The sequence below is a fragment of the Humulus lupulus genome, chromosome 4 (genome assembly GCF_963169125.1).
Source record: "Humulus lupulus chromosome 4, drHumLupu1.1, whole genome shotgun sequence".
Lineage (NCBI taxonomy): Eukaryota > Viridiplantae > Streptophyta > Magnoliopsida > Rosales > Cannabaceae > Humulus > Humulus lupulus.
Window position 1 is genome coordinate 8,793,563 of NC_084796.1, and position 23,511 is coordinate 8,817,073.

A 23,511-nucleotide genomic window follows, 5' to 3' on the forward strand; every position below is an offset into this window, starting at 1 on the left:
GGAAGGCTGAGAGCTAGGGGTCGACGTCCTAACCGAACGGCTGTACTGCTGCTGTCCGGTCCGAGGCATTTCCCTGAGGTTTGCCTCCTGATGGTGTGATGAAGGGGTGGAGTTGGCTGCAAGAAGTCTACCCGAATGGCTATGCCTGGACCGATTACTCCGGCGAGACTTAGGAGCCTCGCCTTGCCTCTCTCCAACGTTACCGTTGGTTGTGAGAGGGGGTAGTCGGCTCAGAATATCCTGGATTTGCTGACCAGCTGCTGCTAACTGGCTCCTCAGCTGAACATTCTCCATCTCCACCGCAGAATAATAACATGGATTCGGATTAGGCGGCCGGGGCGCTGAACTACCAGTGTCGTCTTGGCCCGCCGACTGCTTTCCCGGCCTCTGCTGGACTTCAGGAACTTGCTCATCAGGGATGGCAACCTGGTGGGCCTCCTGCCCATCATGCTGTTCTGTCTCGTTACCATGCCTGGATCGAGTGGTCACCATAGTTGGATGTCTGCGGTAGTACTAATCGAACTTGCTCTCAATGAAAGCACCAAACTGTTGACGCGGTTCTTCGGCAACAGGTAATTAAGAGAAGAAGAGAAAGAGATTAGCACTCAAGGTAGAACCGTCACAGATATGAAATCTTATATAATGAACTAGGTGACTCAAGACACGTTTTTAAGTAGTTCAAAGGTTAAAATCATTCTACTCCACTAGTCAATATTATTCATCCTCTCTGGGTATTTGGTTTACAAAGTATATAGTCCTTCAAAGACTATTTTTTCCAACCCCTATCAACTCCCAGGGTCTCCATATTTATAGGAGAAGGCACCTGGAAGTTGGTAGGGAGGTCATCCCGTGACCTTACCATTTGTCATATCCACTCTGTGGCATTCATGATTAATTCCTAAACCTGACACATAAGTGTGGTCTAATCAGCATGGAAGGATATAATGGGCCGCATGGCCCAACCCATCCGTGGGTGTCTGACACGCACGTTCCTACTGCGTGTCCGAGAAGTCAAGGGGATATCAGACACGTGATGTCAAATATATGCACGTTTATCTTGCGTGCGTTGATTTCATAAAGGCTCAGAGCTTCCTGGGCTTCTCGCGACACGAACAGCTCGTATTCCGAGCTGTTCTCCTGGCGTGGCCTTCAGATGCCCCTCTCGAGCTGAGAAGATCCGCCCTGGAAATAGGATCTTCGTCCTGTGGGCACCTCGGACTAAACCTGATTAGTCCGAGGTTCGTCCTGCTAATCAGTCCGTGGGAAAATCAGGGCGTACACATATAATTGAGAACAGTTTGATTAAATTGACAAAATTTAATTTGTTAAATTTTAGTGTATAGTACCAAATATGTACGATTTCAATATATAAGGTACCAAATATGTCCAATTTAAAAATACAGGGTGTCAAATATGTCCAATATAAATATACAGAGTACCAAATAAACATTATTGTAAATACATGGTATCAAAATGATAGTTTACAAAAACACGTGAAAAAAGTATCCAATTAATGGTATCTAAGTCAAGGTTCATAAATTATATTGCCTGACCAAAATATAAGTTGGTTTGTAGACTCAAATGTAGATATTATGGCGCCAACAATAAAGAAGGTAGGCTCATATACATATATATACTATATAGATGCAGTTGTTGGCTTCTTCAAAGTTGTAGTACAGAGAAAATGAGAGAGAAAGATTGACACTTTTTAATGTTAATGGAGTCACCATTCAGAGCTAACATTGTTAAGCGTAAGGTGGCTCTGATGACAGGAGGAGCTTCAGGAATTGGGTTTGAGATATCAACTCAGTTCGGCAAACATGGAGCTTCCGTTGCCATCTTGGGACGAAGAAAACAAGTCATTGACTCTGCTGTCTCTGCTCTCAGATCACTTGGGATTTCGATACTTTTTTTCTTTCTTGACTCTGAAAATACAAGAAATGGAAGAACTTTGTACTTGGTAATTTGGTTGTTAATGAAATTTGGTCTGTTTGGTAGATGAGAAAAAGTGGAGAAGCGTTGTCTTGCATGGTTTTTTGGGTTAGCATAACATAAATTTCAAGAGATCTCCAAAGGATTCATTTCATAACTGAACTACTTGAATTGGGTTGGGTTTGTTTCCATATATATATATATATACATATATGGGGAGACTTCAGTGCATCCAAGGCAGGGTTCGGGCGTTTAGATAAAAAAATTTATGACAGTGTATATTATTGTCATTCAAGATATTCTGCAAATTTTAAAAAAAATTTGAATAGTTTGCGGTGTTGAAACAAGGTTGTTGCACTTGTGTCTATTTTTTGTATATGTGTATAAAATTCAACTGTTTGAATCTTGTTTTCGACATTGTAAACTATTCGGAATTTTTTAAAAATTTGCAGGATGTTTTAAATGACAACAATGTACAATCATAAAAAAAATTGAAAAAAAATGATCTAAATACCCGAACCATGCCTTGGCTGCACCGAAGTACTACTCTATATATATAGACACACACAAATATATTGATAAAAAGATACTGATGTTAAGTCGTTACTTTTACTTCCAGGGGGAAAATCTTCAATCTAGTTACATCGTTAGTCCTAAGTCATCTTGTTAATCAGGCTTATTTGTATAGCCAAGACCTTTCAAAAGTCTTGATTGGTTATTCATATACTTACATAATGATACTCTTTCATTTTTTTTCATGTTTTGGACTCAGGCTGTTGGTTACTTTTAGCCAAGACCATTGTGACTTCTTTATCTGACTTTTCAAGTAAGAAATATCTCTCATTATCCTCAAATGTGTCCTGTGATTACAGCATGACTACTTTCATTACGAGTTAGGGAAGTAAAACTGAAGTTGGGTTTGGGTGGATGAATGGTGATTATTTATAATAATTATGCTTTACAGTTATGGATATTGACTCAGTTGGTACATTCACTATGTGCCATGAAGCACTAAAGTATCTAAAGAAATGAGGACCGGGAAGGAGCTCATCTGGTGGAGTTATATTGAACATCAGTGGTACTTTACATTACACTGCTACTTGGTATCAAATTCATGCTTCTGCTGCCAAGGTTAGATCATTATATTATCAATGTTCCATATATAAAATTATTGGTGAAAATAGATTTTTTTTTTTCTAAAATAGTATTATTTAACAAATGGTATTATTTTGATAGTTGTTTACAAATTAATTTTTCGAGCAGTGTGTCGATGGTGTTGAATGTACTGGAAATGCTACTTTACAAAGGAGGTGTTTTGCAAAATAGCCTTCTTTTTATAGTTTCGTTTACAAAATAACTGTCCAGACACCCAAAATATCCCTCAACACTAGGTCAAATTCTTGACACTCTAACACCCTGTCAAAAACTCTCGGTACTTCAACACCTTGTTGAAAGAGAAGTGATATTATAAAAATTATCAAAATAACGTCATTTTGCACACCATGTAACCTCGCATATTTGGTTTTCATGTTGAGTTTCTCTTAACCATTTCTACTATTGCAGGCTGCTGTTGATGCCATTACAAGAAACTTGGCAATGGAGTTGGGGAGTGGTTATGATATTAAGGTCAATGGGATAGCGCCTGGTCCTATTCTTAATACTCCGGCAAAGAGTAGCCTTACACCACAGGAGATTGAAACAGAAAGCAAAGCACAAGGGTACACCTACATTCCCTTGAATTAATATGCAGAAGATTTATTCATCTTATGGAACATGTAAATTATACAACTCCATGCACAAATTCAGAATGTTACTTGTCTGTTTCTATACTTCATCCTTGTTTTAGTTCCTTAAAACTTTCCTCGTCTTTATTTTGAACCATGCAGGTAGATACATAAATGGCACCATTATGGTTGTTGATGGAGGACTATGGCTGAGCTGCCCCCCTCATCTACCGAAAGAGGGAGTAAAGGAGCTTTCAAGAGCAGTGGGGAAGAGGTCTAGAGCTGCACCATTACTCCCTAGGAGCAAAATCTAAGCCACAAGTATAGTAGAGTATAGATGAACCTCAAATACTATGCAAAACTTTTAAATAAGCTTATGAATACTAAAGTACTAGAAGAAAGGACTTGGATGCTTAAATAAATTTATTATTACTCTTATAGGATTTTGGATATGTATTGCTCTATGTTGCTGGTAATTTTCATTACTGAACAGAAAATTGTTTTTGACAATTGCAAAAATGGGGTAAAAAAAACACAGAAAGAATAATTAACTATCAGATGCAAAACTTGATTGAAGAATCAACGAGCCTCATCAGAAAATTTAAGACCACGGTTTACACTCGTAGGCTTGTGACCATGGTTTGATGAATAATATTACTCGAACAGGAGATTGTTGTTCAGAGTGACAGATTCTGCTATAGAAATCTCTAAGCACTGCCTGTGATGGGAATAACCACATCTCTCAAGAACAACAATTTGTGACGTGTTGCAAAATTTCACGAGTCTGCAGCAGACTTGTTTCCGAATAGGCGTTGGTGAACTTGGAAAATGTACTCTGAGTGACTACTAGAATCCTGTCCTCTTTCTTTACACAAAGGACGAAAAAATCTTTCTTCTTATCGACGAACTGACATTGTGAGAGTGTGATCCAGAAACAGTTAACATCTGTGCAATGGTGCAGGATATATGTCCGGTGTTTGATATCGCAACTTATCATTATGTGGAAATGGTCCCTCCTGAAGTACAATGTGTTGTGTTTTGAGGGTATGAGAGATATATTTCTCAAAGTAATTTAGGGAACTAATTATAATTTTCACTTTACTGACTGAAGAGAACAAAAAATAAAGTACCTCTTCCATGTTTATCTGGAATGGCTGTACAAAGTCTTCAAACATCACTGGAGAAAGGCCCTTCAGTTTCTCTTTAACCTCCTATGAAAGGCAAGAAGACAAGGTAAGATAGTTGTAAACTCTTCATTATGACACTATATAATGACACTAGAAAAGTACATCGGTTTAAGAGTAAAGTTATCTAATATTCTACTAAGAACTAGGATTCTTGAATCTCAGAAAAGGAAGGTTAGGTTTGCTTGGAATAGACTCTCCAAGACTCAACATTACATGCTCCAGGTGATTCAATAATGTCAACTTCAATGTACTATCCTAAACCTTAAAATTCTAAAATAAAAGCACATAGTGAAGTGAAGGCCAAAAAAGGAAAAGATGTTTGTTAACTTACCAGTCCAGTTACTCTTGACTTCTCCAATAGTTCTAAGGTTATCATATCCAATATGTGCTTATTTTTTCTCAGTCCATCCATTGCAAGCTTTTCTGTCTCTTCAATATACTGCATGCAATATCAGATATCACTAAGCTAGATATATTATCAAAGCAAATATGTAAGCAACTGGAAAATACCATGGTTTAGTTACATGTCTTGTAACTGGAAAATATCAGACCTGATAATATAACTGGAATGCTTATTAGAATCATAAAGAAAATAACTTGTAAGAGTAGGTGTTTTCCTTTTAATCAAATTTGGTGTTGAAAACATAATACAAAAGCAATAAATAATTACCCTTGTCAACTCTCGGGTGAATAGCTCAGACACTTCGGGCGTCATAGTTGCAGGAATCACGTGAGGGTCATCCCACTAACAGACAGTAGGATAATAAGGAAAGTTAGATATGGTAAATAAACAAATAATGAAACTTTTTGAAGAGGAAGAGAGAGCTTACTCTATATCTTATCAACTCGCCGTCAGGATTATCTGGGCGATCCACCATTCCAACTTTTTTTGTAAGGCCAAAAAGTCCCAACCTCCGATTTTGAGGGCTGATTACCATCTCTCGAGCAATCTGAATAAACAAATTAATTAAAAATTCACTTCTTTAGATTTGTCAACCTCCTGTATAACATTGTTGATAAGCTTAAACCATGACATAAGGTTTGATTTGGTGAGACTATTGAAACCAACCAAAAAAACTGAAGCTTGATTCGCTAGTTTTACTACGGTGGCCAACAAAAGAAAGAAGTGCTATTCACCATTCTTTGTTCCAGAGAAGCAATTCTCAAAAAGTAGTATTATTTACATATAATATAAAAGAAGAAATCTCAAATACCTTTGTTATCTTCTCAAGATCATCCCTTCCTCCATCAGTTATATCATCGCCAAATACAACCCGTTCAGCGCAACGACCACCATGTGCAACCACCATGTGCATTTTCATGTAGCCAAATGTAGTATAACCTTGGTCCACCATATTTTCCCGGGGGAAGAACACAGAAATCGCAGTTTCCTACTCACATAGAGAATTAACCTCTTAAAAAGGCAGCTCGGAAAATTTTTAATAGCCTCCACCAAGAATCCCTATTAAAGGCAGAAATTGTACCTTGCCACCAGGAAGGAGCTGAGAAAATGCATGCCAATCGAACTCTGGAAACAAATGAGCCAATACTATGTGACCAGCTTCATGTACAGCCAACAGCTGCTTCTTCTCAAACGATACCTGTTGCATAATTATTATTGCAACAGTATTATTAGCTAAAAGTTTTCATAGATAGGAACCATAAAAGAACAGCCAGCACAGGCAAACATACACTTTCTGCACTTTTCTGCTGCTCTTCTTCAGTGAGAAGCACACCCATCCCCTCAAGTAATTGTTTATCTAACACATCAACAACATCTTCCTGGTAAATTTTCAAATGGCCTTTTCTCACCTGCAACATGAAATTGTATGGAATGAAACAATGCAACCTAGCGAACCAGGTAACAGTTGAAAGCTATCTGAAAGACTTCAAAATCATATGTTCACTTGATAAAGCAAAGAAACAATCAAAAAGTTCAATAGCCAGGCAACAACTTACTCTGGCCAGTTACATGTCAGACTCAATCTAACAATCAACCACTCAAAAATCTTAAAGATTAACAGCAAAAAAAAAAATACATATTTTCCAAATTCTACATAAAAGCTTAAGAAATGTATTGCTTCATATTGGTAATTGTTTAATTGTTTTACTCACCGACATAATTGCTGCTTCATTCACAAGATTCCTAATATCAGCCCCAGAAAATCCAACTGTACGGAATACAAGCTGAAGAGTCCAAAAAACAAAAAAAGATCAGAAGCCATGACTATTAAGAAATAAAAACAATAATGATAATAAAAACAAACAAAAAGCCAAAAAGGAACCTCAACAACTTACTTTTCCAAAGTCTACATCTTCCGCAAGTTGCTTTCCTGAACTGTGGACATTAAACATTTGAATCCGTTGTTTTGAATCAGGCAACCCTATGTACAAACGGCGGTCAATCCTTCCTGGACGAACAAATTCAAGGTCCAATTCATCTGGTCTATTTGTTGCACAGATGAATATCACTGCTTGTCTAAGTGAGAACCGATCAACACCAGTTTTTTCCTTGCTGAACATTACCAGACATAAATGAGGAAAAAAAAAGAGAGAACAAAAAAAGGAAGCACCATTACATTGGAGCTGAACTTGTTTCTCTAAAGCTTGATCACCAATGTCCTGTTAAAACCTACCAAGGGCCTAAGATTTTCTTTTACAAGGGTTTTTTGTACAATTACCAGACAAGAAATGGATCTAGCAAGCATCTGATATGCCTCGTCACAAGATAAACTGAAATTGTCTTGTTAAAAAACTTTCAATTATATAATTTTGAATTAATTTGTGAAGTACCAGCATATTGTCATTGAAATTATAAATGAATAACTTTATCCTTGCAAACTAAAGGAATTCGCGAAAAATTAAACATGCTTAATTAGAGTAGCAAACAACCAAACCTCTGAATCAATTACAGGATCATTATGCAATTTTATCATCTTTAAAGTTCAGGGGAGTAAAAACACAAACAGACACAATTTTTCTGCTGAAAATAATTAAATATAGTTGCACTACTATACTTACTCCCCATCAAGTTGTGCTATCAAAGCCTCAAAAGTCGCCCTTCTTCTAGGATCCTTTCTTGCATGCCGTCCAGCAATTGCATCAATTTCATCCACAAACAGAAAACAAGGAGCCTGCACAGAGGAGGATAAGGAGTTATAATAATCTTAAGCAGAACATATGATAAAAAAAAAAAGAGTTATGTTTTCACATTGAGAAACCTCACATCCTATTTATTGAATTTATCAAAAGTTCCAGTTACAGCATATTCCTAAGCTTACCCTCAAAGGTATATGGGTGCATTACCTTTGTTTCAAAGCATAACAGAAAAAGAAGAAGATAAGAATGCTCACATTTCTCCTTGCAACAGAAAACATCTCATTGATTCTCGCAGCACCACTTTTTTCACTATCTGTAAATTCAGCACCTGAAGCAAAAACAAATGGCAGTCCACTTTCCTTTGCAAGTGTCCTTGCAAAAAGTGTTTTTCCAGTTCCAGGTGGTCCAGAGAGAAGAACGCCCTGTTACTCACGTAAAATTATCATATTACATTGTGAAGCTTGCCTTGCCTCAATATAGCATCAAAGTTCTTAAATAAAATACCCGAACAAACTGAACGCCTCTTTCATAGTATTGCATTGGGTTTCCCATGTAAATCATCAGCTCATCAAGAAGATCCCAAACATCACCTCCTAATACTACTTCCTTGTACATTGATTTTGTTTCACCAACATCTCCAACAGGCTGTACAAATAGTAAATGAAATGAAAATTAGAAATTTAAATATAAGAGAACAATGGAAAAATGACTGGAGCAGAGATGGCTTACCAAGATGAAATTTTCTGCATAAACCATATCATAAAGTTGATTATACTTCTTGTGAAGAAAACGCCTAGAAGTGATGAGAAGAAGCATTGCAGATTCTCTTAAGAGCCAAAGAATTAGAATTCCAGGCAGCAATGCAATCACAACTTTCAAAAAGTAATGAATCTGGCGCTTCTGAAGAAGGTCTACTTCAACACCAGAACTCGTGATAGTCTCGAATAAGTATGGATCCAAGGGAATATCAACCTAATGAGATAGAAATAAATTTCAAAATTAACAAGGCAGGGAGGGATGAACTTAGATTTGATATTAATTCTAAATACACTCAAAAGATTAACTTACCACATATTCTAGAGGAAAACCTTCTTTCATTGTAACATACAGCCTTTTCATATCCTCTGTAAAGACAACAGCAGCGACCTGTACAGCAGAATCACAGAATCAAAACCTGCTAAAGTGGTCCTATTAGATGGGTGCAAAGAGGGGAAATCACTAATATATGAATGTGCAACACAATGCATAAGAATGAGATAATAACATCCAACAGTCCATTCTTTCCCCTTAATTGGCATGCAATAAAAAGGTTAAAATTTAGTAAGCAACTTGCAACTGCACAAGGCAGTTAAGTAAGATGATGTATAAATTGGAATGATACAACCTTCCATAAATAAGTCAATCCATGCACAAGAAACTACAGAGACTACAGCATCACAGGGAACAGTGCAGCAACTTACCTCAGAGCAATCAAGTTTTTCAAGAAAATAAGTGTAAGGGAGTTGAGGACGATACAGCCACCATCTTTTAGATATCCACAAGGCCCTAGCTCCCTCTGTCTCTGTTGTCTTTTCTACAACATCCTTGCGAAGACTGTTTTCAACCTCTTTCATGTCAAATTCAACTGCATACTTGGCATTCTGTGAATCTATTTGCTCACTTAATTTTTCCTTTTGCATGATCTCCTTCCACTTTTGAAGTCTTTCACGCCATGTTCCTCCACCTTCCTGACTTTCACCTGCCAAGCACAGATGAAATCTAACATAGATGAATGCTATTTGGATTTCAAACCATAGATATTACAACTATGAAAAATGTATTTCTCATAAAAAACAAGTATTCCAATAAACTCATTTAGACCCCATGATTGACTACAAGATGCCTAAGAATGCACTTCATTCCTATCTATTGTCAATTAGTAGGTGATAAAAATAACAAATTTCAGCTACAAGTATAATTTTCCACTGTACAGAATATGATTGGTATACTAGTGGAAATTAAATTTCTCCAGAACCCCCCTCAATCAAACTATAACAAACGAGCTCATATATTATATTTTTCTCCCTGATTAAATTCGAGATGAGAAAATAAACTAGGAGCCCACAATGCAAGTACCGAATAGCATGTCTCTCCTTGGCACAAAAAATCATTACAGAAAATAAACATGATATGTAACCCAAACTTACAACCAAAAAAGATGTAGTGTTACGCATACGGATCCAAACAAACCTGAAATTCCCAGTTCTTCCTTAAGCTCTTTCTTTTCTTCTGCATTTAACTTTGTATCACTTTCAAGAATTTGTTTTACACCGTCCTGAGGCTTTGAATCGTCATCCCATGCATCCTCTCCCACATAAGAAATATCACGAACAACTGTTCCATCTGGTTTCTCAATAAACTTCTTCATTTTGAGGCCTTTAGGCATGGTCTTCCTCCACATACTCTTCTTCAACCTGCATTTTTTGTAAGGAATAATAAGATGCTACAAAATAGTAAATGTAGACTCTGAAGAAACCAGAAACTCTAATATGCTCCAAAATAACTAGAATATGTTGGGAGTCATCATTGATAAGAAACATAATAATGAAATTACTCACTCTTTAACATTTCTAGGAGAAGGCTCAGGAATCAATGCCTCCATATAAGCCTCTGTTAACTCTCTTTTTTGGCGATCTATATAAGGAGCTCGAATCGCAGAGTATATTCCTCTAGATGACATTACAGCAACAAAGAGATACAAAATCAATGCAGCAATTCGTTTAGAGTCCCATGTCTTCCAATCCTAAGAAAAATGATTATGTTTTTGTCATTCTTTAGCTCATAATATAGTAGCAAACAAACTAACAATATTTCTTAAAATTATCACACACACACACACACAAAGTACAACACAGCATATTGGTTCAACTATTCAGGACTATCATATCCACGACTCTGAAATGAAATTTTAATCATAAATGTTGGCAAAGCAACATCTTCAATTGAAATAAATATTGATCAAAGGTCATAGACATTCATTTACATGTCCTAAGCAAATAAAAAAGATAACTTTGGATTCTTCGCCTAAATTTTCCATGAGAGTAAACAAAAGACTCAATTTTGAATCCTCTGCAATATTTCCATTTGCCAACACTTCCTCACAATAAAAGAAAAACCAAAATAAAACAAAAATTAATCTTAATTTTATCAGAATTACCTTCCAATGTTGCCACTTGTTCCAATTGACAAACTCCGGCAAAAACCGTCCCAACTCACTACCACCAACCTTCACCCCATCTCTAACTCGTCCCGTAAACTCACTGACCTTTGCATTGGCATTATCCAAATCAAACCCAGTTTCCTTTTTCACTGACTCCCCGAAATTCGACCAGAACCGGGCCGAGCCTTGCTGTAGCGAGCGAGACAGGCTCAGCCAAGAAAACCCATTTGACCCATTCGAGTTTGCGGCCGCTAAAACACGAAATCCCGGTTTGTGGCGGGAAACTTTGTGCCTGTGCTTCAATGGTAGCTTGAAGAGAACAGGGTTTGGGGCAGTTCGGGTGAGTGGAACTGAAGAATAGAGAAGTGGGTTCGGCTTGGAGGAGATAGTAAGGTCCATTTGATGAGTACTAGAGCTCAAAATTGAAGAAGAACAAGAAGAGAGACAAAGCATTTGTTAGTCTCTGTCTTGGAATCAGGGGTTTTGGTTGTGGGGTTTATCCATAGCAGGAGCAGCCTTGTGTTGTGAGTTGAGAGTGGTAGTCGTACTAGTTTGGGTGGGGAAGAGCTGGCCTTGAGAGTGTGTTTTTCCGGTTTCTTCTATGTTCTAAGTCATGTCATCTAAGAAGAAAAGGAGACTTGGGCTTTCAACTCTTTTTCAAGTAATGCATCTCCGGTCGTCATTTTCATGTCCTTCCCCTTCGCCACAGATGATCTTTTATTTTACATTAAAATTAAGGATAAATTACAAAGATAATATGTACATGTATTTTGTAAGTAAGTATTGAGAAGCATTTTAATATCTCTTCGGTATAGAAAGTAGATAAAAGAAATTTTTTGAAAGGTTTTTAAATTTTTCTTCCTAAACTTTAACAGAATATTATTTAATAATGAATTGTAAATATATTTTAAATTTAAATAAAATTAAATAAATTAAAATAAGATATTTTTGAAATATTTTATAATGATAATTATTTAAAAATAATAATATTTTATATTTTATAACTTAAATAAAATTTCATTCATCTTAAACTTAATATTATATTAAACATATAATATATAATATTTTGTTGTCACTATCAAATTTAAAAACTAGAACAAACATAAATAAAAATAAATAAATATACTAATTAAAATATGGTATTTTTAAGATATTTTATGATAATTTAAATAAGTAAATCATATTCATTTAAAAATAATAAAGATATACATATTGTTGACCCACGATTTGACTAACTGACACGGAGTCAAAATATGAATAATATAGACGAATGTAAATAGAATAACGTAATGACAAAAGTAAAGAAAACACAGTGATTTATAGTGGTTCGGCCCCAGGATCTGGTAATGACCTACGTCCACTTAGAATGATATTGATATATAATCAAAAGTATGATCAGAGAACTTGGGTTCAATGAGTTTCAACACTTCTGACAAACAATACAAGTTTGCTAAGAGAAATTCTATAATTCCTATGATTCAGAAGCCAAAAAGTCCCTCCCCTTGAGCTATATCTTGCTATTTATAGGTTCATGGAGGGTTACCAAATATTGTTACAGATATTACTCTCTGAATAATCGGATATCCAGAAGATTGCATGAGATAAATTCGGGATTCACAAAGATCTTCCATAATTGTTGCCTTGGCTGCGGAACCATCGACCAGACTGGTCGTGGGTAAGATAGACTGGTTCTGCTTCTGCTGTGCATACTAGTCGATACTCTAGCAGACGCCTTCCAGGTATCAGCCACGTGTCAAGAGAATTATCTGCCACGTCACAAATGCTAATTTATTGGATAACACATATCATTTTTTTATTTAATAAATTTGTATGATAGTTTGTGTTTTTATCAAGTGATTGAAACTTGTTATACCCAGATTTCGAGCCATAGTAAATATGACCTCGAAAGCTGAGTTCGCAACAAATGGTCTCGTGAGGATTAGTGATCTAGGGTTGTAAGTCGAGCCTGCAAAGTATGATGTATGATTTCGAATGCGGTGATCTCGAAATGACCTCGATCTCGAAAGGTAGCTCCGAGAACACCTTCATCTTCAGGAACTTCGGAGCATGGTTCTTGAGCTCGATATCCCATCTCAAAAGAAACGTTAGCTCGGGAGATGTCAGTGGCTCGCACAATGACATGAGACCAGAAATGCTGGAGACTTGAAGATACGCCATAACCACCTTGAGTATCAACAAGTGTAATAACTATGAGATGTAGTCCTCATTAGTTGATGTAAATCCCCAAGAATTGTGGGATATTATTTAATACAGTTATACGCCCCCTGATCTTTGGGGGACGTTTCCTTTAATATCTGATTATTGGCATTTAAAGCCATTTATTTTTATTCACAAAAGAGTAACTACCCAAAATATGTGGGATAGTATTCTGCATCCTTCTCTATAAATAGAGAGGTCATGCACCATTGTAAAGGACCGAAATTCTGATCCTTGAGAGAAAACTCTGGAGAATTCATGCTAAAGAATTGTTCAGAGACAATCTTGAGATTAATAACAGAGACTCGTGGACTAGGCAGATTTAACTGCTGAACCACGTAAAAACCGTGTGTTTGATTCGTTTGTTTCTTTTAGCCATTGTCTTTAATTGTTTACGTGCTCTCTTCTTTTATCTGTTGACGAAAAACGGCGTCAACAGTTTGGTGCTTTCATTGAGAGCCTCAAGCATCCATCCCAGAGGGATTCATGGCTGCAAACAATCAGAACACTCCTGAAGAAAATTACCCAAGGCGTCCTGGAAAACAACCTATGGAGAACCCGGACGCTGAAGAAAGGAGTGGGTCCTCTGATTCCCGGGGACCACCTCCACAACCAAGGGATGAGGACATGTACTATAACCCTGAGCGTTATGTCCCTATTGTAGAATTGGAGAATCGGCAGCTGAAACAGCTGTTGGCAGATGCCAACAAACGTAACGAGGAGTTTACTAGGATAGCCGCGGAGGCGCAGGTGGCTCAGCCCCCGCTCCCGCGTCAAGACCAAGTCCCTCCTCCAAGGGACGTGCACGTTCCTCCCCGGAGGCCCCGTGGACGTCCACGAAAAAATGCTGCCACAAGGAGGCCAGCACAACCTCCAGCACCAACAGAGCCATCCGCTCCTTCTAGGCCTCAGAGGAGTACCCGAGCTCGGGTCCCGCCTAATCCACCTGTGGAAGTGCCTGCAGGAACTGAGAACAACCGAGCTCCTGCAGAGGCTCGGAATCAGGTTCCTGGTAGTGCACCGAACGCAACTGGCCCATCTCGGGCAAATTCGAGACCCTCCAGGCCGAGGCAAGGACGACAACCACTGTCACCTATACGGTTTCCTCCGTCTCCCATAAGATATCCTTCACCTCCCCGCAGGAACGCTCAACCTGGTCGAGACCAGGATCAAGGGCGTACAGGGGAAAGACAAGGAAACAGGGAGACGTTCCAAGGGCGGAAAGGCGCGCCATCCGAGAGAAGTCAGACGTCCCGATCTCGCACTGCAGAGACGAGGCGACGTAGAAAGGATCCACCACGAAATGACCGATCGATGAGTTTCACCAGTGGTGAGTCCGGAGAAACTAGGTCTGTCAGTAAACACAACCGGGGTCGTAAAAATACTGGAAATCACAAGAGCCATCCCGACCTGCGCAGTCATCTGAATCAGAGCAGGGGAAAGGGAGATCAGACAAATCCGGATCTTAGGAATCATCTGAATGGGCGTAGAGATCCCTCACGGAGACGCGAGCCTGGGATCGCGATTAATGACTATCAATTCCAAACACCACCTAAGGACCCAGTCCAAGAAAGGATTGATCAGCTCGAAAAAGCCTTTAGGCTTTTGAAGAATGAACGAGGGAGTGGTCGATACGAGGACTCCGATGAAGAGCTCGAGCCGTTTGCTCCCAATATTTCTAACACTCAGTTTCCCCAAGGGTTCCGGATTCCTCACGTCCCAGCGTTTGAAGGAAAAACCGACCCATGTAGCCACCTGAGTACATTCAACACAATTATGAGAGCCAGTGTAACGACCCAAATTTCCTAATAAGGTTTAGGACCTTGATTAGGAGGCCGGGAGGGCCATAATTGGTTTATTGTATTATTATATGATTATATGCATGATTGTGTGGGTCATATTATTATATGATGATAAAGGCATGCATGGGACTATATACTCTGGTGTGAGGGTATTTTGGTAATTTGGCTCATTGAGAGCGTAATTGCATACTTGTGTATATTTTGGTAAGCTAATGTTGAGACCACATTATTATGTGGATATATCTATGATCTGTGACTCGAGACGATCCTAGTGAGCAGATTGGCGAGAAAGTCATGGCGGGGATTTATACTCGGCTGGGGGTGAGCCTAGGGGTATAAATGGGAATTTAGCGAGCATATTGGAGTCTATTTTTAATATTGAGAAATATAATTGGAGATTAGTTAGGTATCGGGAATTAAGCGGGAAATGTTAGAGACACTCGAGGAGTTAGCGGGAATTGGGTAAAATGACTAAAATGCCCCTAAGTGGATTAAAGGGTTTGGATTTAATGGGGAGGGCATACTAGTCATTTGGCTTACAGAAGTAAAGTGGTACCAGGGCTTTATGTTAGTGGGATTTGTAGAATATTGGAGAAGTCTGAAAAAAGAAAGAAAAGGAAGGGAAAAGAAAGAAGGAAAAGAGGGAGAGTTCTCTAAGTCGGTTTATGTTTTCTTCACCAATTTCTTGAGGGTTTCTAGAGTAAAACTCAGAGGAAAGTTAGTCCAATTAAGCCACAAGGTTATTGAGTAAAGATTGAGGATTTGGCAAGGGTTTAGCAAGATTAGGCCATCACTTGAGGTAAGGTTCTGTAATCTCTTCAGTTGCTGGTTTGGTTTTCATTTCTGGTTTTTGAGTTATGGTGCTAAGTTGAATTGGATGGAACTTTAGGGAATTCATGCTTAAGACTGAGGAGGAGCACGCCAAGAAGGTTTAGATACAGCTTGTGGTCGAAATTCTATCAAAGGTATAAAGCCTAAACTCTAACTTTGTTGTTCAACTGGTTTTGATTGAGTTTTGGAGCTTAGGGGTGGCTATGGTGAATTCTGGGTTTGTGGATGCATGTGCTTGAGTTCTAGATGTTTGGGGTGCTTGGGATGAGTGGAATATGGTCATGAGGTTGTTTTTGAGATTGGGAAAGAGTTGGAAGAGTTTTGGTTCGAGTTGGTTCGAGAAAATCGCAGAGGAGGAAAATTGGTGTAAATCTGTCTGTGACTAGCGCTACAGCGCTAGCCTTTGGGCGCTGTAGCGCTAGGCCAAGTTTGCTGAGGGATTTTGGCTTCTGTTTGTAGCGCTGTAGCGCCCTCCCATGAGCGCTGTAGCGCTACCCTGCTTCCTGAAGTGAATTTTAAGGTTGTTTGCAAGGGTTTTTGACCTAAGGTTTGGGGTTTGGTTCCACCACCTTGTTTGGTGGAACTAGGACTTCCCGGGGGCTCGGGATTGGCACCGGGGCTAGGTTTCGAACTTGGGGATTTATAATGACTTTGGCCATGATTGTGTTTAGGTAAGCGCTAGGGCTCGAGGGGGATCGTGCTCAAGGAGTCAAGTGATCAAAGCTAGTGAATTGAAAGGTAAGAAAGCTGCACCTGAGTATGTGGTTAGGATGGGACTAAGTGTTCCCTATGTTTGTATGCATTGTTATGTGAATGTGATTAACCATGTGGACACGATGGGACTAAGAGCTCCCTACATTTGTATATCATGTCGTGAGATGGTGTTATTATGCCATGGGACATGCGATTACCGGCCTAAGGATGTCGGAATCAATATTTGCGCACTGGGGCGCGGCTCGGCCACTGGTAGCTGAGGCAGCTTATTTATCACTGAGCTCGGTTAAGCTGGCAGGAGTCAGTGAGTATTACACTGGGGGCGGCCCTAATGAGCCGAAGACAGTGTGTTAAATAGAGGGTGCGACTAAGGGCGCCAACCCTGAATGTTATTTGATGGTTGTGACAATCTATTGGCTATGAATGTGAATATTGTGTTATGAATATAGTTGGTTGACTGTTTGGATGACAAACTGTTATTACTGATTGGATAAATGTTATGAAATATCGAATTCTTAGTTGAGCTTTGTAAAATATTAGATAAGTGTTACTGATCTTGCTATGTTATTATGCTTTCTTGCTGGGCCTTGGCTCACGGGTGCTACGTGGTGCAGGTTAAGGCAAGGGTAGGCTGAATCAACCATGAGTTGGAGAGCTCTGGGGGCGAGGTGTACATCGTCAGCTGCTCGGCCGCCACGGTCGAGAGATTGTACAGGACCGGAAACCTAAAATGTATATTTTGCCATTAGAGTGGCTTGAACTATTTGTAACTTCTAGAATTTGTTGTATCTAAGACACCTAAACCCTGTGTTTGAGTCTCCATGTATTAAATCGTCATTTTTTTTTAGTGGAAATAGCCTGTTTGTGACCAAAATCTTTTTATTCTTACTCTGATAATGGTATAGAGTTTACATTTTGTCTGAATGACTTGGTTAGCAAGTCTTGCACTATTTTAAACACACAGTGTAACGGTCTTGGTTATCCAGGGCGTTACAGCCAGTAACGTAGGTTACGAGCTCAGATGCATGTTGTTTCCGACATCATTGGCCGGACCTGCCAAGAGTTGGTTCGAGAAGTACAAGAGACACTCGATAACTTCGTGGGATCAATTGTCTAGAGACTTCAAGAAGCATTTCCGAGCTATGATGGGAGTCAGACCAGAGGCGTCCACTTTGACTAACGTCCGGCAACAGCCGGGTGAAACACTAAAAAGCTACCTGACAAGATTTAATTTAGAGGTTGCCCGGGCACGAGATGTGGACGACAGTGGACGACAGTGGACACTTGATGGCCATCCAAGCTGGTGTGTTGCCTGGAAGCGCCCTTTGGGATGACATGCAAGGGAAACCGGTGAGGTCAATAACCAAGTTTAACAAACGGGCGCAGAGATTTGTCAATGTAGAGGAGGCGAGGTCAACGCTAAAAGCGACCTCGCAAACCGAAACTACAACGATAAACATTAACTCCGCCTCAACCTCGGCTGACCCAGCAACTTCACAGCCTACCACAGAGAATCCCTCTAAGAGGAAAAAGAGCGAGGGAAATAACCCCGAGGCTGAAGGGGGAAAGAAAAAGAAAGGAGAAAGGTATTACTCCGTATATAAAGTACACACCGAGCTCAATGAGTCTCTGGAAAATATATACCTGGCTAATGAAAACCAGGTCCCCTTCAGGCGTCCGGACCCAATGAGGAATCAAAAGTCCAAGAGGGATTCCAGCAAGTACTGCCGGTTTCACAGAGACACCGGACACACAACTGATGAGTGCCGACAGCTGAAGGACGAGATCGAAGGGTTGATCTCGAGGGGTTATTTCCGGCAGTATGTCAAAAACCAGAGTACTGGACAGACTACTGCCAGCCAGAGAGTAGCCGCGCTTCCAGCAGCACAGAATAATAACTCCCGATCCCGGGAAGAAGACAGGCCTCCGCCGAAAGATGGAGAGGACGTAATAACCATCTCGGGCGGTCCTCATCTCGCGGGAGGAGGTAGAAATGCTCAAAAGCGATATGTGAATGAACTGAAGACAGGGGACGGGTCTCCTTATGAACCCGAACCAAGGGCACCAAAAAGCCAAAGGGTTGAAACTCAGCCTATAACCTTCACCGAGGAAGATGCCTCCCATGTCCAGTTCCCTCATCATGACCCACTTGTCATCACCCTGCAGCTTGCCAACAAAAGAGTACGCCGAGTTCTCATAGACAATGGGAGCTCAGTTAACATTCTTTATAAAGCAACACTAGAGAAAATGGGACTCTCCCTTCGCGACCTGAAGGCTTGTGCAACCACTTTGTACGGCTTTTCTGGAGAAGGAACCGCCTGTATGGGGTCCATTGAACTCCCTGTGACCTTGGGAGACTATCCAGTCTCGATGACCAAGATGATGGAGTTCGTGGTAGTAGAGTTACCATCTGCCTACAATGTACTGCTCGGGAGACCCGCCCTGGTCAGGCTGGGGGCAGTTTCATCTGTAAGGCATCTAGCCCTTAAGTTCCCAACTCCGAGCGGGGTCGGAACATTGAAAGGAGATCAATTGGCAGGAAGGGAGTGCTACAGCATTTCCTTGAGGGGAAAGAAACAAACGAGCGCTCAAGCACTCGTTGTCATACAGAATAAAGATGGGAAAGTTTTAGAAATTGATGAGGAGATTGATCCGAGGATTGAGGAAAAGGTTGACCTCCAACCTTTGGAGGAACTCGAAGAGGTTCAGCTCGATGAATCTGATCCCTCAAAGAAAGTGAAGGTCGGGAAACACCTCCAAGACGAATCAAAATAGCAATTAATTTGCTTTATGAAGAAAAACCAGGATGTCTTCGCGTGGTCACACTCTGACATGGTGGGAATAAGCCCTAATGTAGCGAGCCACGCATTGAATATAGACAAAAGCTTTCCCCCGAAGCAGCAAAAGCGAAGGCAGCTGGATGAAGACAGAAAGAAAGCACTAAAGGAGGAGGTGGATAGGCTGAAAGCAAATAATTTTATAAGGGACGCTTTTTACCCTGATTGGGTGGCCAATCCAGTGTTGGTCCCGAAGCCCAATGGGACGTGGAGGACGTGCATTGACTACTCGGACCTCAACAAGGCCTGCCCAAAAGACTGTTTTCCCCTGCCGAGAATTGATCAGCTCGTAGACGCCGCGGCGGGGCATGGTCTGATGTCGTTCATGGATGCCTATTCTGGATATAACCAGATTCCCATGCATGCCCCCGACCAAGAGCATACGAGCTTCATTACAGATAAAGGGCTCTACTGCTACAATGTCATGCCATTCGGACTCAAGAATGCCGGAGCCACGTACCAGAGGCTCGTAAACATGATGTTCTCAGAGCAAATAGGGAACAACATGGAAGTTTATGTTGACGACATGCTTGTGAAGTCTCAACTTAACAAAAACCATGTTGATGACCTCGAAGAGTGCTTTGGCGTGCTCAGAAAGTACAACATGAAGTTGAATCCTCAGAAGTGCACTTTTGGGCTGTCTTTAGGAAAATTTCTGGGTTTCATTGTCAATTCTCGTGGGATCGAGGCTAATCCCGACAAAATAAAGGCCCTCATCGATATGCCTTCACCTCGGAAGCATAAAGATGTTCAAAGCCTGACTGGCAGGATGGCAGCTCTGAGCAGGTTCATCTCGAAGTCAACAGACCGCGGTCTCCCATTCTTCAACTTATTGAAAGGAAGTAAGAAGTTCGAATGGACAGATGAGTGCGAGCTAGCCTTTCAGGAGCTCAAAAAGCACCTAGCCGAACCGCCCATCCTATCAAAGCCTGAGACGGGAGATGTACTGTTCCTGTACCTCTCAACTGCCGAACACGCGATAAGCGCGGTGCTCGTCCGAGAGGAAGAGAGAATACAGAAACTCGTCTACTATATCAGTAAAAGATTACTGGGGGCAGAGTCAAGGTATCCACTGATGGAGAAGCTCGCCCTCAGTCTGGTCCACTCATCTCGAAAGCTCCGCCCTTACTTTCAGGCACATCCTATCCAAGTACTGACAGATCAACCACTAAGGCAAGTCTTGTCTAAACCAGAGGCGTCTGGTCGACTCCTAAAGTGGGCTGTTGAGCTCAGACAATTCGAGATCACCTACCATCCGAGAACGACCATCAAGGCACAAGCGTTGGCGGATTTCATAGTGGAGTGCACCGGTATCGCTGATGACGAAGTAACAACCACGGCCCACGAGCTGTGGAAACTTTACGTCGACGGGTCGTCAAATGAAAATGGAGCAGGGGCAGGAGTTATTTTGATCACTCCTGCAGGGAGCAAATTTCACTCTGCATTAAGGTTCAGCTTTAAAGCATCTAATAATGAAGCTGAGTACGAGGCTTTACTGGCGGGACTACGAATAGCAAAAGAACTCAAGGCCAAAGCTATACATTGCTACAGCGACTCCCAGCTCGTAGTTAATCAAATCTTGGGAGAGTACCAGGCTCGTGGCACAAAAATGGCAGCTTATCTGGAGAAGGCAAAGTCCGCATTGGAGTTTTTTGAGTTTTATGCAATCGAACAGGTTCCCCGAGAACAAAACTCAAACGCAAATGCCTTAGCTCGCCTCGCCACCTCCGCCGAAAATGAGGAGCTGAATGTTGTACCCGTAGAGCACCTGTCAACGCCCAGCATTACTGAGCCTGACGAGGAAGATGTGTGTATGATCGAGACAGAGTCGACCTGGATGAGTCCGATAGTTGAGTACCTCGAGAATGGAATTCTTCCGAAAGATCGAAATCAGGCTCGGAAACTAATGTATCAACTTCCTCGTTACACCATCCTGGACGGAAGGCTATACAGAAGAGGGTATTCCATGCCATTGCTCAGATGTGTAACTCCTCCCGAGTCAAAGAAGATTATTGAAGAAATTCATGAAGGGTTCTGCGGAGACCTTACCGGGGGGCATAGCCTGTCCAAGAAGATTATACGCCAAGGATATTTCTGGCCAACCATTAAAACAGATTCTTTCGAGTACGTGAAAAAGTGTGACAAGTGCCAGAGATTCGCCACGATACCCCGAGCTCCACCTTCCGAACTAACCATGTTGACATCCCCATGGCCTTTTGCGGTATGGGGCATCGACCTCATAGGCTCACTCCCAACTGACAAAGGAGGAGTAAAGTATGCTGTGGTCGCGGTTGATTACTTCACAAAATGGACGGAGGCTGAACCACTGGCGACCATAACTTCGAAGAAGATCCTAGATTTCGTGGTAAAGAACATCGTATGCCGATATGGAGTGCCAAGAAGATTGTGTCTGACAACGGAACCCAGTTTGATTGCGACTTATTTACCAACTTTTGTAACAAGAACGGTATAATAAAGAGCTTTTCGTCAGTGGCTCACCCTCAGGCGAATGGTCAGGTCGAAGCCGTTAATAAAACTCCCAAGAGTTCCTTGAAGAAAAAGTTGGAAGAAGCAAAGGGACGATGGCCTGAGGAATTACCCCAAGTCCTTTGGGGATATAGAACTACAGCTCGGACATCAACTGGGCATACCCCGTTTTCTCTAGCATACGGCTGCGAGGCAATGTTGCCCATTGAGGTCGAAATTCCAACGATTCGAACTCAGATTTACAATCAAGATTCAAACCACGCTCAGCTCGAAGAAACCCTAGACTTGATCGAAGAAAAAAGGGAAGAGTCCCAGCTAAGAAATGCTGCTTACCAGCAACGAACCACAAGATATTTTAATAAAAGGGTTCGAGATCGAAAGTTCGGAGTGGGAGATCTGATATTGAGACGCGTATTCTTAGCAACCCGAGATCAATCGGCTGGAGTACTCGGGCCGAACTGGGAAGGACCATACCAGATAGAGTCAGTCATCCGACCGGGCGTATACAAACTTGCGAGATTAGATGGGAGCCTGATACCTCGAGCATGGAATGGCGAACACCTTAGACCATATTATCAATAGTGTAGAAAGTGTCGCCTGTAACCATGATTTTCTGTATTTAGTTTGTTTTTGAATTTCAAATAAAGGGTCTACTTTGTTTCACATGTAATTTATTTTTATTTTTGCAATCTCTCTTAATTTAATAACCTATGATCACACTCATAGGATATTAAGGGGGCATCATTGGTATACATACCACCAGCTTAAAAAATAAAAAGTAATAATTAAAACATGTTTGGATATGACCAAATACGCGAGCTCAGATAATACGCGAGCTCAAATAATTCGGACATAACCGAGTTATCAGAAACGTATAAAGTATTTGGACATAACCAAGTACGCGAGCTCAGATAATTCGGACATAACCGAGTTATCAGAAACGTATAAAGTATTTGGACATAACCAAGTACGCGAGCTCAGATAATTCGGACTTAACCGAGTTATCAAAAACGCACAAAGTATTTGGACATAACCAAGTACGCGATCTTAGATAGTTCGGACATAACCGAATTATCAAAAACATAAAGTATTTGGACATGACCAAATACGCGAGCTCAGATAATTCGGACTTAACCGAACCATCAAAAACATAAAGTATTTGGACATGACCAAATACGCGAGCTCAGATAGTCCGGACATAACCGAACCATCAAAAAACCTAAATATTTGGAGTCAACCAGATGTGCAAACAGCAGATTTGGAACAAACCAGCCAAATTATCGATTAATGATAAATGGGAGCCTAAACCTATTGCGAAATATGTCGAAATCGAGGCTGGAATATCTTAGAAAAATAGTTTCGAACTCATAACCTCGGAGCCAAGATACTGAGGATGAGGAAAAGTGACGAAAAGATATAACCAAATCATTCATATTACATGCCATATAAGTACTTTTCAGTTCATGGTTAAAGTAATGTCCG

At 40.6% G+C, this 23,511-nt stretch overlaps 1 protein-coding gene and 1 pseudogene across 1 annotated transcript; one reads left to right on the forward strand and one right to left on the reverse strand.

Moving 5' to 3' along the window:
- Positions 1-1,717: 1,717 nt before the first annotated feature.
- LOC133829895 (peroxisomal 2,4-dienoyl-CoA reductase [(3E)-enoyl-CoA-producing]-like) lies at positions 1,718-4,308 on the forward strand (annotated as a pseudogene).
- On the reverse strand, positions 4,100-11,852 carry LOC133829894 (ATP-dependent zinc metalloprotease FTSH 12, chloroplastic). The gene is made up of 19 exons (XM_062259723.1): positions 11,139-11,852; positions 10,540-10,724; positions 10,172-10,395; positions 9,403-9,680; positions 9,011-9,088; positions 8,672-8,914; positions 8,447-8,587; positions 8,197-8,364; positions 7,865-7,977; positions 7,142-7,358; positions 6,959-7,030; positions 6,536-6,655; positions 6,328-6,444; positions 6,058-6,234; positions 5,674-5,793; positions 5,514-5,588; positions 5,175-5,282; positions 4,787-4,867; positions 4,100-4,672 (listed from the first exon to the last, which is right to left on the reverse strand). Exons 1-19 carry the CDS (start codon positions 11,592-11,594, stop codon positions 4,595-4,597), a joined length of 3,051 nt encoding a protein of 1,016 aa, XP_062115707.1. The 5' UTR covers positions 11,595-11,852; the 3' UTR covers positions 4,100-4,594.
- Between the last annotated feature and the right edge of the window lie 11,659 nt (positions 11,853-23,511).